The 18,242-nt window shown below is 39.0% G+C and overlaps 1 protein-coding gene across 3 annotated transcripts in view; it reads left to right on the top strand.

Annotated features, from left to right (window-relative positions):
• Nucleotides 1-17,528, top strand: part of RNMT (RNA guanine-7 methyltransferase) — a 35,230-nt gene extending 17,702 nt beyond the window's left edge. For 2 of the 3 annotated variants that reach the window (XM_029922268.1, XM_029922267.1), the window contains 3 exons: nt 7,299-7,400; nt 8,788-8,821; nt 12,338-17,528. In XM_029922268.1, coding sequence (XP_029778128.1) covers nt 7,299-7,400; nt 8,788-8,821; nt 12,338-12,375 — 174 coding nt within the window. In that variant the 3' untranslated portion in view covers nt 12,376-17,528. The other variant, XM_029922269.1, reaches the window with a different exon arrangement.
• Nucleotides 17,529-18,242: the final 714 nt, after the last annotated feature.

The raw sequence follows: 18,242 nt of genomic DNA, 5'->3' as shown, positions 1-18,242 counted from the left end.
TCTGATCTATCCCTCTGGGGACATACATGAATGAAATACCATGTAGTTTGAAAAAGTCCTTTGGTTTTTCCTACTTCTTCACCAGGCACTTCTGCAGGTCTGTAAAGGACTTTGAGCAGGAGAGGACAAGTGGGAACATGACTCAAGTGGCAGTATGGAGGATGCTTTGGAGGGACCAGAGACAGAGCAGTCAGGATGATCATTGTTTTAGTTTGTGTCAGAGATTTAAATGGATATGTTTTCTGATGTTTGCTATAAAAAAATCTTTTCCTAAAGCCGTCAGCCTTGAGCTGACCTAGACTTTCAGCAATAGAACCAGTAACCTTGCTCTCCGAGACCACTACAGCAGAAGGAAGGATGAATGAAAGTCTCAAGTCAGGGCGCTATGGTTGTAAAACGTGAACCTGTATTCTTTTCTCTCACCTGTTTTGAAAAGAATAATTAGTTTTGCAGCTTTTTAATCATATATTGTTTGGCCTTTTAAAGTGATTGAGAGAGGAGAGAGGTTAGATGTCTAATGACAGGCAGATAATCACATAGAGGAATCTTATACTTGATCTGTTCAAGAACAAATTTACAACAGAATAGTGTGCAGTCATTCACATTAAAGTTTTGAAGATTTGTAGTATGATGAAACCACAAGATGTGGGATTAAAGTTTCAAAAACACTTAATAAGTGGTATTTTTTATATCCCTTGTATTAAGATACCATAAAAGGTAAAGTTGCTAATTATAGTAAAATGGGACTCCAAAAAGCTAAGTACTTTTTAAATAGCAAACAACCAAATTTCTAATGTCTACGCTTACTGTGGGATACTTATAAAGAAAGGGGGAAAAGAAGATAGCAAGGTAGATATTCCTGGATCATTTTCTTTTTCATTTCGTTTTCTTTTTTTTTTAATGTTTTGTTTTGTTTTGTTTTGTTTTGAGAGAGAGCGAGAGAGCACTCGTGTGTCAGAACTGGGGAGGGGCAGAGAGAGGGAGCCAGGATTTGAAGCAGGCTCTGTGCTGACAGCAGAGAGCTGGATGTGGTGTGCAAACTCATGAACCCTGAGATCATGATCTGAGCTGAAGTCAGATGCTTAACTGACTGAACCACCCAGGCGCCCCTGGAACATTTTCTTAAAAACTCATTAGGAAGATCTAGGTCTAAAATTATCCCCTGCTGCCTGGTTTGTTGTAAAAAGACAAAGGAATTAGAATATATAACCTTTGTAGAGTAGATGGTTGTTAAATAGTAAGTATTCTGTGTAGTTCATTATGGTTTCATTTACATTTATTACGAAGCAGTCAGTACACTAGTATAAAGGGGTGTAACTTAAAATGGATTAAAAATAGTACTTGAAGTAATTTGAATAAACATTTGGCCAACATAGCCTTAAAAACAGAGCATTTTGTGTGTGTGTGCATGGGTAGCCCTTCTTCAAATTCTCAGGGAAATATGGAGACTGCCTGTAATTTGGAAGCTGGATTATTTTCCTTACCTTTTTGAACTCCCAGGGTTCTCTGTTGATTCGAGTTTTTGGTATGTAGTTTTAAAGTTATGACTTTAGTCACCCAGCGCTCATCAGGACAAGTGCGTTCCTTATCCACCTACCTCCCCTCTGGTAACTATCAGTTCTCTATATTGAGTATCTTTCTTGTTTTACTTCTTCCTTACCAATTTGGATGCCTTTTATTTCTTTTTGTTTTCTGATTGCTGTGGGTAGGACTTCTAGTTCTGTGTGAATAACAGTCGTGAGGGTAAACATCCTTCTCTTGTTCCTTGTTTATTAGGGGAAAGGCTTTCAATTTTCCCATTAAGAATGATGTTAACTGGATTTTTCATATATGGCCTTTACTGTGTTGAGGTATGTTCCCTCTAAACCTACTGTATTGAGGGTTTTTATCATGCCTGCATTTTGTACTTTGTCAGATACTTTTCTGTGTCTCTTGAAATGATCATATGGTTTTTATCCTTTCTTTTATGTGATGTATCACAATTGATTCACGAATATTGAACCACCCTTGAAGCCCAGTAATAAATCCCACTTGATTCTAGTGAATGATTTTCTTAATACGCACTGTTGGACTTGGTTTGCTAGTATTTTGTTGAGGACTTTTGCATCTGTAATCATCAGAGATATCGGCGTATAGTTCTCTCTCTCTCTCTTTTTTTTTTTTATGGTGTCTTTATCTCTTTATCTGATTATGGTAGTAGGGCAATACCATCCTCATAGAATGGATTTGGAAGTTTTCTTTATCTTTATTTTATTTTATTTTTTTGGAATAGTTAAGAAGAATAGATCTTAACTCTTCTTTAAATGTTTGGTAAGAATTCACCTGTGAGACCACCTGTCCTGCACTTTGTTGGTTGGGAGTTTTTTGATTACTGATTCAGTTGCTTTGCAGGTTATCAATCTGCTCACACCTTCTATTTCTTCCTGTTTCAGTTTTGGTAATTTATATGTTTCTGAAATTTATCCATTTCTTCTAGGTTGTCCCAATTTGTTGGCCTATAGTTTTCCATAAGATTCTCTTATATTTTATGTTTGTATTTCTGTTGTGTGGGTTGTTATTTTTCCTCTTTCATTTGTGATTCTATTCATTTGGGTCCTTTCTCTTTCTTTCTTATTGAATCTGGCTAGAGGTTTATCAGTTTTACTGATTTTTTTTCAAAGAACCAGCTTCTGGTTTCATTGATCTATTGTTTTTTGCTTGTTTGTTTCTATATCATTTATTTCTGGTCTAATCTTTGGTATTTCCTTCCTTCTGCTGATTTTAGATTTCATTTGTTGTTCTTTTCCCAGGTCCTTTAGGTGTAGGGTTGGGTTGTTTATTTGAGATTTTTCTTCCTTCTTGAGGTGGGCCCGTATTGCTATAAACTTCCCTGTTAGAACCTCCTTTGTTGCATCCCAAAAGTTTTGAATCGTTGTGTGTTCATTTTCACTTGTTTTCATATACTTTTTTTATTTCTTCTTTTATTTACTGGTTGACCCATTGTTTAGTAGCATATTTCTTAACATCTTTATATTTGTGGTCTTACCAGGTTTTTTCTTGTGCTTGACTTCTGGTTTCAGTGTTGGGATCAGAGAGGATACATGGTATGATTGTATCTTTCTGAGTTTATTGCAGCTTGATCTGTGGCCTAATTGTGATCTGTTCTAAAAGAATATTCCATGTGCACCTAAAAAGATTGTGCATTCTGCTGTTTTAGGATGAAATGTCCTGAATATATCTGTTAAATCTATCTGGTCCAGTATGTCATTCAAAGCCATTGTTTCCTTGGTGATTTTCTGTTTGGATCATCAGTCCATTGATGGAGGTGGGATGTTAGAGTCCCTAACTATTATTGTATTATTATCAGTTGGTTCCTTTATATTTGTTGTTGTTTTATGTATTTGGGTGCATCCATATTGGGGCTATAAATATTTATAATTGTTCTATCTTCTTGATGGATTGTTCCTTTTATTATCTAGTGTCCTTCTTGGCCTCTTGTCACAGTTTTTGTTTTAAACTATGTTTTGTGTGTTGTGAGTATTGCTACCCCAGCACTTTTGACACCCATTTTCATGGTAAACGTTTCTTGTTTTGGTTGGCCGGCAGGGTCCTGAGGGAGGGAGTGAGAGTAGAGGAGGGCAGGAGACACAGAGAGTGGAGGCCAGGCAGCGATTCCGATCAAGCCACTCTCTTTATTGAGAGACCACGCATGTCTTATATAGGGTAGAAGGCGGGCGGTTGACGTGAGTTAGTTGCTAGGAAACAAGGGCGAGGACTGCAGCGTCAGCACCCAGCCCAAGAGGCCAACAAGGCAGGCTTGGGAGGTAAACAAGAAGGCCTCAGCTGAAGGTGCTAATGCCACTCTTGCTGTGCTGGGAGTGACGACGCAGGTCAAGGCACGGGTCTTTTCTCCTGGCAGCTCCCGGCAGTCTCTCACGCTCAGTCTGCATTCTTAGGTCTAAAATGAATCATTTTTTGTTGTTTGTTTTAGAGAGTGTGAGCAGGGTAGGGGCAAAGGGTGAGAGAGAGAATCTCAAGCAGGCTCCCACTCAGCATGGAGTCTGATGGCGGGGTTCAGTCCCATGACCTTGGGATCATGACTTGAACCAAAATCAGGAGTTGGACGGATATTCAACTGACTGAGCCACCCAGGCGCCCTGGGTCTGTTTTTTATTCATTCTCTCACCCTGTGTCTTTTAACTGAAGTGTTTAGTCCATTTACAAATGGAGTGCTTAGTCCATTTACATTCAGAGTAATTATTGATAGATATGTGTTTATTGCCATTTTATTACTTATTTTGTGGGTTGTTTCTGGAGATTTCCCCTGATCTTTTCTTGTCTTTTTCTTGTTCATGGTTTGCTGGTTTTCTTTAGTGATATATTTGGATTTCTTTGTCTTTTTTCTTTGCGTATTTATTAGTGGTTTTGATTTGTGCTTACCATTAGGTTTTTTATAACAGCTTCTGTATACAGCATTCTGCATTAACTTGATGGTCATTTGAGTTTGAACCCTTTCTTTATTCCTCTCCTCCCCATGTTTTGGGTATATATCTTTACATCCTTTTATTTTGTGAGTTCCTTTACTGAGTTTTTACAAAAATACTCATTTTTACTGCTTTTGTGTTTTCCTACCTTCATACTATCATTTTTGGTCTTTCCACTTTAGGAGATTCCTCTTCAATATCTCTTGCAGGGCCAGTTTGGTGGTCACAAACTCCTTTAGTTTTTGTCTGGGAAACTCTTTATCACTCCTTCTATTCTGAATGATAGCTTTGCTGGATAGAGTATTCTTATCTGCATATTTTTCCCATTCAGCACTTTCAATATGTCATTCTGCTCCCTTCTAACTTGTGCAGTTTCTTTTGAAAAATCTCTTGCTAGCCTTATGGGTGGTAACGTAATGACTTCTTTTGCCTTGCTGCCTTTAATATTTTTTCTTTATCACTATATTTTGCCATTTTAATAATAGCATGTTTTGATGTGGATCTGCTGTTGTTGACCTTCATGGGGGTTCTCTGCTTCCTGGATCTGGATATTCACTTTCTTCCTCAGTAGGGAAGCTTTCAACTATTTTTTCTTCAAATAAATTATCTGCCCCTTTTTCTCTTTCTTCTTCTGGGACTCGTGTAGATACGAATGTTACTACATTTGATGGGCGTCACTGAATTCCCTAAGTTTATTCTCGTTTTGCATAACTCTTTTTTCTCTCCTTTGTTCAGCTTGATTACTTTCCATTATTCTGTCTTCCAAGTCATTGATTTGTTCCTCTGCTTCTTTACCCTGCCGCTATTCATTCTATCTGGTGTGTTTCTCATTTCAGTTATTGAGCCCTTTATCTCTGCTCTGTTAGTCCTTATCTGTGTTAATGGTCTCACTAATGATGTCCTTCATTTTTTACTCAAGTCCAGTGAGTATCTTTATGATTATTGCTCAAATTCTCCATCAGGCATATGCTGCTATGTATTTTACTTAGGTTTCTGGTCATAGCCTTGTACTGTTCTTTTTTCATTTGAGACAAATTCCTCTGTCTCCTTTTGTCTAAGTCTCTGTGTATTAGGAAAGTCAACTGTTTCTCCTGTTCTTGAGCATAATGACTTCAAGAACAGCTTCTTCACGTGCATCTCCACAGTATGGTGTCCCTGGCGCCCTGGCACTTCCAAGAATATCTCCATTGTGTGCTATGTATGCTCTGCTAATGTGTCCTGGTCTTTTTTTTTTTTTTAATGTTTTATTTATTTTTGATACAGAGAGAGGCAGAGCATGAGACGGGGAGGGGCAGAGAGAAGGAGACACAGATCCGGAAACAGACTCCAGGCTCTGAGCTAGCTGTTAGCACAGAGCCTGACGCGGGGCTCAAACCCATAAACGTGAGATCTGACCTGAGCCGAAGCCGGAGGCTTAACCGACTGAGCCACCCAGGCGCCCCCTGGTCTTTTTATCCTTCACACCAGTCATTTGCAGGGTTTTCTTTGCCTGTTGTGAGCAGGATTTGTTCCCTAGCCTGAATGTGGGACATTTTATCTAGGTATGCTCTGGTCTGCTTTTGAAATGGGACCTCTTGCCACTGCTGCTGGAACCAAGGCCTTGCAAAACTCATGGGTACGAAGATGCAGTGTGGGCAGAGGTTTGAGCTGGTCTTCTGTGAAAGGGGTCCCACCCACTGGGACTAAAGCAAGCATGACTGGGAAGGGTGGTTACACTAGAGTGTAGGCAGGGCAAGTCTCAGTGTAAGAAATTAGGTGTTGGAGTCCATTGGTTCCCGCAGATGGCTCTGTGTGTGTGCTGAGGGGTGGGGGAAGGAAATGGCGCCAGCCAGTTCCCTGTTCCCTTAGGGGTCTCTTTGTGAACACAGTCTCTCTGGGACACAACTAACCTTCCTGCTGTGTGCTCCAGGCAATTTTTAGATGGCTGTTTCCCTACCGTGTGTCTACAGGCTGTTTTGCCCTGTCTTTTCTCCAGTAGCAGGTTCAGTGTCTTCTGAGCTCTCCCAGAGCCGAACATGCTGACCTTTAAAACTCCAGACTTTAAGCCCCACTGGTTATAGGAGCTCATAAAATTCAGGCCCTCTCTATTTCCAAGCCAGTTGATACGGGGGTTTGCTCTCCCTGTGCATTCCCCTGTGTGTGGGTCTGTCTCTTGCCCTTTTCCACAACTGCAGCTCCCTCCCCACCTGAGCGGCCACTGTTGGTTTCTCTCCCAAACCATGTCTCTGCACTTTTTACCTTCACTGTGGCCCCTTCTCTACTTTTAGTTGTGGAGTTTGTTTTGCCAGTCTTCAGATTGATTTCTGGGGTTTTTAGGATATTTGATAGTTACTTAGTTATATTCATGGGACAATGGAAGCCTAGGGGCCTCTCTCTTCCACCATATTTCCTCCCAGCATTTTGAATTTTTCATCTGTATTCTAATTTCTGTTCATGTCTCTGATGGCTATTATATCACCATAATATTTAAATTAATATTTAGCTCTTTTGATAGTAACTTTTTTCAGCTTTGTGTTATAACAGAAAAACTCTTTAACTGGGAGTCAGGGAGATGCAAGTGTTTGCTGCTAAGTGGACCTTGGAGGTAATTAAATAAATGGTACCATTTTGTCCAACTGCAAATATCCTATGAGTATCATCAAAGTTGACTGTAATAGCTGCTTTGTTAGGAGAGGTCTCCCTTCACCAATTTTTTTTCACATTTTAAAAGTATGTGTAGTTGAAATAATACGTAAGGATTTTCTTAAGTATTTTATTATAGTGATTTCGTATTTTTAATTCCAAATTGTAAGTTTCATTTAATTGCCTAACTAGGAATTTCACTTGCTTCCCTAGCCATATCCTGCAAACGAGAATTCCAAACTTGCTTCTGATAAGGTGGATGACTATGATCATGCAGCAGAGTACATGAAGAACAGTCAAGTAAGGTTACCTTTGGTAAGTTTTCATTTGTAGCATGTTTTATAGAAAATGAAACAAAAAGCATATAGTAAATGGAAACTTAATGAAATTATTTCACTGGTTTACAAATCACATACATGTTAGTCTGTTTCCCCTTTTTATAGCCATGGTATATAAAGTATAGTGTATTTCAATACTGAGAACTGAGTCCTATTTCTGAGGCAGTAAGGATGGGGATAAAGTTACAAGCTTGGTTGAAGGGTTCCTTGCCTATCATTATATTTTAACCTGGGCACTGCTGATTCACTGTGTTCCATAGATAAAATTCAGGGGTTCATGAACTTACATGGAGAAAACTTACAGCTCCATTTGCAACAACTTCTGCATGCAAGTTCACATTTTCTTTAATTAAGAATGCAACAGTACCACAATGGTATTAGATATAGCTGTGACTGTCATCAATAGAAATTACAGATATTTCCATAACATGTTTCTGCTGAAATCTTAGAGTATTATTTACATTTATCACTTCCTCAAAATCACATTAGCTACTGGAATGGCCACTCTATCTTGTTAGTCTAAGGACATGGGCAAAGTCATGGACACATATATTACTATATCAACGTTTTTTAGTATTTTCATAAATATTTAAGATATAATTTACTTCCATTGTATGATATGTATTTTGTGATTCCTTTGTAAAAACACAAAAATCTTATTTCCTCTTACAATACTATTGGATGTTTTAAGAGAGACTTTTTAATTTTTTTTTTCATTTTCCAAGTTAAAAATATAAAATCGATGCTTTTTCTAATCATACACACACACACAAATACCCTATATTACACAAATTCACCCTTCAGTTGAGAATCAGTAGTTTAGAGAATTAAGTAGGGAATAAAATGAGAGGATAACATTAAAATCTCATTTTTGGATGTATTTAGATCACAATAATATTAACAGTAAATTTTGTGTACAGTTGACCCTTGAACAATGTGGGTTTTGGGGTGCTGACTCCCCATGCAGTCAGAAGTAAGCCTGTAACTATTGATTCCCCAAAATGTAACTACTAATAACCAATTATTGACCAGAAGCCTTACCAATAACATGATTAGTTAATAACATATTTTGTATGTTATCTGTATCATATACTGTATTCTTATAGAAATATAAGCTAGAGAAAAGAATATTACTTAAAAATCATAAGGAAGAGAAAAAACATTTACAGTATGGATTTGTTGAAAAAAATCCACATTATAAGTATACCTGCACAGTTCAAACCTGTGGCCTTCAAGGGTCAACTTATATTTATAGGGAAGGGAGGGTTATTTGGGCACTTCTGCCCATTATTGAAAAATATGCATTTATGTACTTCCATATTTAATCTAAAATGTTCTCTCTCTCTCTCTCTTTTTTTTTTTAGGGAACCTTGAGTAAGTCAGAGTGGGAAGCCACAAGTGAGTATATACAGATTTTCAAAGATTATTTCAGAGTGATCATTAAAATTTGAAAACTTTGGAATTTTTTGATATACATTAGGGGGTGTGTGTGTTTATGTTTACACAAAATCCCTACATGTCTAATTCACTCTTTCTTGCACAATGATACTATTTAGTGCCTAGAGAAAATATATGCAGGACGTTCCTTAACATAAACTTTCGTGAGCATTCCTTTTTCTTTTTTAAGTTTGTTTATTTTGAGAGAGACAGCGTGAATGAGGAAGGGGCAGAGAAAGAGAGGCAATCCCAGGCAGGCTCTGTGCTGCCAGCGCTGAGCCTGATGCAGGGCCCCAGCCCGCAAAGCCGTGACATCCGGCCCTAAAGCGAAACCAAGAGTCAGTCGCTTAACCGACTGAGCCACCCAGGTGCCCCTGACATTCTTAAACATTTTCATTACCTGCTGTTTTTAACTCAGATTTCTCTTGGAAATGTTGGCTAATGGAACACCTCTGTGTATTTTGTTTCTAGCCACTCTGATGTTAACATCAAAGGCATAATTAATAAGTAATAGACCATTTAGCGAAGCAGCAATAGCAGGATATTTTAGAGGGATGTGTATTGGGAAGGGCCTGGTACAGAGACATCCGGAAGTGAGATGCCTGTCTTCGGAAGTCAGAGGTCTGGCAAACCTGTGAAGTCCGTGGTGCTTCCGCAAATGGGTGCTGAGGAAGGCAGCACCCAGGGCCTCAGTGTTACAATGATAATACCCTGATGTGGCTGCCCTGAGGACAGCAAAGGTAGTTCCCACTGTTCATTTAAGTATTTGTTGATGATGTTGAAGGCATAAGTGGTAATCAGAGATAATCTATTTGATAAATGCTGAGTATTAACTTATGTAAGGTTCTGTGGAAGGGCTTTGGGGAATAAACAGAATAAGCAGTTGCAGTCTCTACTTTCTAGGTATTTACAGTCTGATGAAAGAAACAGACACAAATAAATGCAGTGCTGGGCAAACTGTTTTAAGTGCTCAGGTTTCGTTAATAGGGAAAATAGCTGTAGGAGACCCTAAGGAAAAGTAGTAAAATCTGGGAAATAATAATAGTCGGTATAATTGAGTATTTAACATGTGCTCAATCATGACTAGGGCCTTTTCATGTGTTGTAACGCATTTAACCATCACAACTTTAGGGGCAGACTAGACTTACTAATATCGCATTTAAATAGCTTGTCTGAGCTCACAGAGCTAACTCAGGTGATTCATACTTGTACCTATGGCTTCATGGAAGCCTCTGTGAAGGGATTTTTCTTAAGACTTGATGAATTGGAGAGAGAAGAAAAGGAAGGAATACAAACAGAGCCAACATGTTGAGCCTATTTGTCTAAGAATATTGGTGCCCTTAGTGGAAATGGGATTAGAGGACCAGCAGACTGAGAAATGTGTGCCTCAACCTGTATGTTTCATTACTTTTCCCAGAGTGGAGGCTTAGATATCTTAGATAGCCTGCCAGTCCTAAAGTTTGATGTAAGCAAAACAGCGTTGGTCAAAGGTCGTCATGGTGGTACTAGCTATAGTTTAGAACTGTATTTCTGTACCTCAGTGTGGACTTCAGTGATAGCATGCAGATGAAGAATTAGATGCCCCCAGACAGTGGAGGGAGAGATCGGTTAGAGATGTGAAAAGCAGTAGGAAAGGAGCAGTGGCCACATTTCAGCCAAGATCTAGCATGTCGGGCTCAGTGTGGTCTTTCATGAATTACACTATTCTAAACTGGAGGGCTTTGTGGGCTGGAGTCACAGTCTAATAAGTAGAAGAAACTATACCTTAAACTCCTACTTGTCTAATTAAGCTCCTATTACCAGAATCTGCTGCTCCTGTAGAAGATTCTTTAAATGTGAAAGGAAAGTAGAGAATTGTTGCTTATTTGCTTTTAGAAGTGGTTCAAGATTTATTTCTTTAAATTCCAATTGAAATGCCCACACAGAAGGCATTTTAGGGAGGAAAGAAAGTTACTGTCAATCTGCAATCAGACACTGCATCTTCGTGGTTTCAAGTGACCCTAGATTTAGGAAGGGTCAAAGCTGGATTGTCTGTAGTAGGTACCAGTGTGTTTGGGGTGGGTTGGACTGCAGAAAGATCACTTGGAGAGGGGCAAGCTAAGTAACACTGCCTGCTCCTAAGTCTGATATACTTACAGATATCTTAGACTGCTTTGCTTCCTTGTCTTCTGGAAGAATCTGCTATGTTGATATCACCCTGACTATTCTCTGTCCATCTTTCTATTGTGTTGCCAGAAATATTTCATTTCTTTCTTTTTATTTATTTACTTTGAAAGAAAGAATGAGCAGTGGAAGGGCGGGGAAAGAGGGGTACAGAGGATCCAAAGTGGGGCTTGAATTCACAAACCATGACATCATGACCTGGGCTGAAGTCAGATGCTTAACTAACTGAGCCACCCAGGTGCCCCAGTATTTTATTTCCCTTAAAAGAAATTAGGAACTAGTGGATAAGAAACAAAGAATAGTATTGCCATGGTAGCGTTTTGGAAGGACTGGTATGGTACTCCTGAACAGGTTGAGTAAAAAGCTAGAGGATCAGCAGTTTTTACATGGTCAGTAGTCATTCATCTGCACACCATTCAGAAGTTAACTCGTGAGTGGAGACACCAAGGTACATGGCCTACTATCTTGACTTGCTGGCTGAGTGTCCTAGTATATGCATGAACCTCCTCGTGATGTTTTGAGGATTTGTCTTTTTTTAGATGTTTGCTCACCATAAAATCTACTGGCATCTTAGAAGATATAACAGATTTGAACTTCACTGTGATCCAGAATGAGGAACCATAGATACATTTAGGTGTCTTTGAGTGAAAACACACCAAAGCAAGAAACCATATTTAAAGGAGAGTATTTTGGGGACTGGAATATCACTGTTGGGGCCAGATAAATATCTCTAAGCATCAGTTATCCATATAATTATCAGTTATGTAGCAAAAGCCACATAGCTTTTGGCTCACTTTCCTTGTCAGGCCCTACAACACCGTAATTGGATAGGTGGATGAATTTTAACATGCACATCATGTATGTTCCTTATAATATATTCCTTATAATTCTTACTAGTGTTTTACTGAACAGAAAGCGTAGAGAGCCATTGCCAGGAGTCCTCGAGACAATGCGGCTATCCTACCTGTCTCGCTCCAGATGGAAAGAATTGAGTTGTAAGATTTTTAAAATTTTGTTTTATACTTTTAATTTTTCTTACCTCAAGCTGTTTTTAGAGATGTTTAGAGCTCTTGAATTGGTTTTCCCAAGAGCTGTAATGTCACTATTACAGTAAGTGGATATTTTCAGGTAAACAGATAGAATCTCATAGCTGCTTAAATAGAACTCAAAATAATTGAGGACTCTTAGAAATGATGGGCTTTTTCCCTTCAGAAGCTTGAGAATTTTTCCCAAATTATGAACAGGACTGAAATTGTACTGTTTAGCATGAGCATATGAGAAACCAAACTCTACTTTTTATTATTTTCTTTTTAGGTATTTACTTGGTCTTTGCATTTGAGAAGCAGCAGTGACCACACACACAGTAGCCCAGGACAGCTGCAGCCCGTCCTGTACGGATGTGCGTGATCCGTCCTCCATCTGACAACTTCCTGTTTGTTTGTTTTAATTAGTCTAAATGTGCAGGATGCTGCCGGAAACTCCAGTGTATAAATTCAACATTTGCTGTCTGTGACAGATGAACTTTTGTTGTGTATATAAGAATGAGTTGGGACCTTTGTCTTTAAAAATCTATTTTTAAGTAATGTTCTAAGAATTCCATTTGCCTCTCTCTTAGTGCATAAAAATTATAACCTGACTTGTTAAAGCTGCTGGGCCCTTTCCACAGTGCTCTGATTTGTTCAATGTTTATTTATAGTATTAAATTTATTGTAGTTGTAGAATTGATGAGGGAATATACTGGTTTGCCGGGGTGTGTGCTCATTTCTGTAGTTTTGTTATATAGTGTTTTTCAAGATTAAATGGACTGTGTTCTGTACAACTGAATGTGTTCAGTATACATTGCTAAAGTTACAAGTTTAAAACAAAATTGTAGATGACCATGAAGTTATTTAGCTAGAATTTTAGCCAGTTATTACATTTCATTATAAATATTAACTATTTCATTTGCTAATACTATCTAATTCTGGAACTGTTTAGAACATTTTAGATGCCAGCATCAAATTGTTTTGGACTTTAGGGGCTTTATCTTAAGAATTTCCTTCCGTGGCAATTAATGCTTCCTGTTATCAAGAATGTAATTAGCCAGATTTCCCTTTCTTCATTAAGCAAAAATGCCATTGTTTTTCTCAAGATTTAATGAACCTGTCCCTTGTGAACCTGTTGCGCATTTTCCTCAGATGTACGTATGAAACTGCAGTAGGAGGATGTGACTAAAGGAAACTGACAAGCAGACTTCAGATTAATTCTCCTTGATGTCAGAGAGGATACTGGCACTGTGTGCTGTAGAGATTTCGTTACTCCCCTCCAGCCCAGAGAGAAGCAGTGCTGGTTCTTCTGTTACAATGTTGTACTTTCCACAGAAGGATCCAGCATCTCATGTGCAGAATTTGTATTTGCCATTTCAGAACCCTTACTGTTTTCAGCACTGGCTTCTTGCCTGACTCCTCTTCCCACAGACACCGAGGTGAACTGTTGTCCTTTACATAACTGTTGAAACACAAGTGTTTAGGTAGTGAAAGACTTAACTTACAGAGAGCAAAGCAGAGCAATTATTGCATATTCTTTTAAAAACCATTTATTTAATGCATGGGTTTAAAAGTATTACTTTCTATAACTATCCAGAGTACTTGTTTGAAAGGCAGAGTTTCTTAATTCGTTCATACATGTTGATTATTCATGGTGTTAGAGTAATAGACCTTTTAACAAGGGAACACAGGTTACCTAATTTCTGTTCCTTGTGCCATCTGTCAACTTGCAATCTATTACCAGCTTACGAAAATTAAGTCTTTTTGCCTTTTGCAGTGGTTTGCCGTAGTCATTTGGAGAAATAAATAATAGTACTCCTGACTATAGTGGCTGCCATTAGCTAACAAAGGTTTGGTAATGGTGCTGGGGAGGTAGGGATGGTGAGCTCTTAATGTTCTATATCCAGGTTCATGTCAGTTCTGGGGCAGGTACCAGAAAGTATTTTGATAGTTCAATAGAGGATGTAAAGGTTCTTTATCATTTCCTATCATCATTCTCATTTAATGGTCGTAGTTAACTTTAAGCAAGTAAGAAAACATTTTTAGCCTCTTGGTCTTTTCACTCCATGATGATTTGTGGGAGAGAAGGATTCCGCTGAAGGATGGAGTGATTGGTGGTGATACAAAGCAGAAAAGGAAGGTGGAGTCCCTGGAGCCTTCACCAAAGGGGTAGAAAGGAGCAAAGAAAACCCAAGTGGATTGAGCAGGTCTTTTCAGTCTGAGCAAGCAAGCTATTGTGTGTGCAGGAGGCACACAGAGCCATACCCAGAGGATGCAGAGTTCCAGCGTTTCCCTTGCCCTTGAACTTTGTTGGTCTCATGGCCACCTCTGCTCCCGCCCCCAACTCCTGGATGGGTTCCTGCTGCAGCTAAGTTTCTGGGCAGTGACTCAGGGATAACTTAGAAAAGGTGGATCCTGCCCATCATCTCCCATCACCAAGGTAAAAGCTGGGAGGACTTCGCACTACCCCCCACCCCCACCCCTGCCACCACACCCAAAACCCACACCCACAGTCTGAATGTTTGGGGACTTTGCATTCAAGACTTGTTATAACTGTTATGAAGAGGACATGGCTCTTCACTGTCAGGTCAGTGATGTGAGTAGTTGTGGGAGTGACTATAGGCACTCCGATTTGTCCTCCAAGGATGAACGTGAAATGACCAAACCAGCCATTTGTGGAGAGGACACAACCTAAGGATTGGGAGGATTGGTCTGGGAACATGACTGGCTTATGGTATAACAAAGAATGCTCAGGTTGAATTCTTTGGGCCTAGAATACATTAAAGGAGAGGTACCCTGTAGCCACAGTGTTCAGGGAAACAAATCGGCCATTTCCAGCTGCATCCAACGTCCTAACCTGTACACTATCGCCATCTGCAGGTAATGACTGCTCTTACAATGCCCACCAAGCCTCTGGTTCCAGTGTTACTCCCCAAAGACATTTGCCCCCAGGGAGAGAAGGCATTGATGAGAGCCTTTGACTTCTATTAACTAATGTGCATGATGATTCTGAAAGGTAGATTGCCGGGTACACAGTTTCTTAGCCTCCTTGGTCCCCAAACTTGGAAACTGAGGAAATAGGATTGCTGTTTAAATTATGATAGCATTAATAGGGCAGCAGAGCAGAAGTGTACAAGTGACGGGCTTTGAGACAGGGTGCAATGTTGGTTAGCAGTGGAGATGCAGAAAAAGCATTGTCCACTGTCAGAGGTCCAGATTTTCAGTCTCATTTGTTCTGTAGATGTGTTCTTCAGCCTGTCGTAGCTTATTGCATCTCGGTTATTTTTTGAGAGATCTTCAAGTATCTTTCTAGTGAAGATTTGGCCTCTTGTGTAGGTCTGCCTAGGAGAAAATGCCAGTGTGAATATTCTACCTACTAATGATAGTTTTCATTATTGATAAACTGACTTTTTTATTGTCTACCTCAGGCTCTGTATGTATTGTGAGCCAGTCACTGCCCAGGCCTCTGCATCTTCAAAGTAAAGGTCAGATCCAGGACCCAGGGCCCTAAATAAAAGTTGTACCCAAATGCCTGTGGATTTAACGGCCATTTGGTCAATAGGAAGCATACGTGTATGAGATCACCACCTCCCTAGATGCTGTTATGTCAAAACCAGACACCTGATCAGCAGTTTCTCCATTTCTCACCCTCCGACAGAGCAACAGCCCTGATTCCTTGAAGGCCAGTCAGTCCAGTAGCTCCTACAGCCAGCTCTTCACCTTCTCAATGTGTCTTCTGCTCCCATGTAGCCCTGAAGCATGGTGCCTGCTACTCACTGCAGTACTAAGCAATTGCGGGACACCCAAGAATACCCTCCTCAGTTTGGGGAGACTTTTGGGTTGGTTCTGAAGCCCTCAGCTCTCTAGATTCCTCCCGAGCCACACTTGGGGACAGCATACCTTGGATAAAGCCAAGTTGACAACTAACATTTATTAGGTCAGTTATTTTTCTAAATCTTTTATATGTGTTAATCTGTTTTGATCCTTATAACGATTTGAGGTAAGCACTAATCCCCATTTTAATAATGATACTGAGGCATAGAGAGGGTACAGATTTGCTAAGGCAGAGCCAAGATTTGAACACCTGTATTCCTCAAGTCTGGTCTGCAACCCAATCTCATGTTTTTTATATATATATATATATATATAATCCAGGGACGTCAGAAAGACTCAGATGACTTCTCACCTTTTCACTACCCACAACTTGAAATGTTAACTGGTTGGTGCGCCAACCTTTTGGTTCAAACCTTTGATACTTGTTAAATGTTACCTGAGAGGAGCATTTATCCTGAGTAAGAGGCTTTAGGGCAGAGAGAGCAGAAGGACATGTGAGTGTACTAGGGGAAGAGGGTAAAAAGTGAGTAATTAATAGGCAGGAGGGCAAAGATCAACTTGGACTTCGTATTTTGGTAGACCGGCTCCTTTAGCAACCAGTGCTATGGTAAACCTAGTTTAGTCTGCATGTTAGAGGACGGGGGGTCTTTTCCCACCCTCACCATTTGGAAGTGGCAGGAGGTGGTAGCATAAGTGTGAGAGAGGGTAGCCAAAGGGAGAGGCCTAGAGAGAAGGAATAATTTCTTCAGTCGGAGTTGATTATCTAAGCAGAGGCAAATAATTTTGTTTTAAATTTTAAGCAAAAAGTAACATACACTAGTCATTGATTTTTCACAAATGGAACACAAATGCAATCATCACTTAAATCAACAAACTATTACCACTAACCTGTATTGTCCCTCGTGTTCCCTTTCAGGCACTACCTCCCCAAGCATAACCACCATCTGACTTCTAAGAATATAGATTAGTTTGTCTGCTTTTGAACATCATATAAATGGAATCAAATAGTATATATTCTCTTATATCTGGCTTATTTGCTCTGTGTTATGTTTGTAAGATTTCTGTTGCATGTATTTATACGTGGTTTCTTCTCCTGTCTGTATAGTATTCCATTGTGTAAATAAACCACATATTTATCCGATGGATGTTGGTTCATTTCCAGTATGGGAACTATTTTTGATAGTACCACCTCAGATATTCTAGTACATGAATTTTGGCACACGTTGGTACTCATTTCTGCCGAGCAATGGAATTACAGGGTCACAGTATGTACATTATGTTCAGTTTTACTGGATAACTGCCAGATAGTTTTCAAAAGTTCCAATTGTCCACACTTGGTAGTGTCAATCTTTGTCGTTTTATTCTGGCAGGCATGTAGTGGTATCTCATTGTGTCTTTAGTTTTCATTTCACTGATGATTATTATTCACTGAAAAGTTTGAACACTTTTCATATTGCCTTTTGATTATCCCCTTGTTAAATATCTGTTCAGGTTCTTGCCCACTTTTCCATTGGTTGGACTATCTTTTGTATTGTGGTTTTAAAAATATATCAATTTTGGATACATGTCATCTGTTGAATGTATTGTGTTGTGAGACTATATGAAATATATGTATAATACATATGAAAAGAAGCTGTTAATTTTAATATAGTATACCAGTGTACTCTTTCATAGTTGGTATATTTTGCTTAAGAAAGGTTTGTCTATTCTGAAATCATGAAGATGTTCTGTGTTTTCTTCAAAATCTTTTTTGTTTTACCTTTTACTTTTAAATCTGAATCATATTGATTCTCTTGTTAATCGTGTTAGGTAGGGTTTAAGGTAGTAGTTTTCCTTTATGGATTTCCAGCTCTCCCAACACCGTTAACTGATTTAAAACAAAACAAAACAAAAATCTTATTTTCCCTGTACCTCTGTTTTTCACCTTTTTGATATAAGGTGGTCATACATGTGTGGGTTTGTTTCTGAACTCTGTTCTGTTTCACTGGTCAGCTTATTTATCCATGCACCAATACCACACTATCTTAATTATATCTTTGTAATAGGTCTTGATATCAATAAAGGAGACAAAGGTAGTTTTAGCTTGTTAATTATGTTGAGCAAAGTGAAAAGTGGTACTTGGTGAGTGCATATAGATAGGCAAGGGTGGGAAGAAACCTGGATATTATTCTGAAATCAGTGGAAAGCCACGATAAGATTTTATCAGTGTGGTAATCTATTTTATGTTTTTAAAAGATAGCCCTGATCAATATAGAAAAGATTTCAACAACCCTATTACCAACTTAACCTAAATGTCATCTGTAGAACACTTCAACAACAGCAAAATAGACATTCTTTTTAGGCATAAATAAAGTATTCTG

Source organism: Suricata suricatta, chromosome 14 (assembly GCF_006229205.1).
Source record: "Suricata suricatta isolate VVHF042 chromosome 14, meerkat_22Aug2017_6uvM2_HiC, whole genome shotgun sequence".
NCBI lineage: Eukaryota > Metazoa > Chordata > Mammalia > Carnivora > Herpestidae > Suricata > Suricata suricatta.
This window is presented reverse-complemented; position numbering and strand designations above follow the sequence as displayed.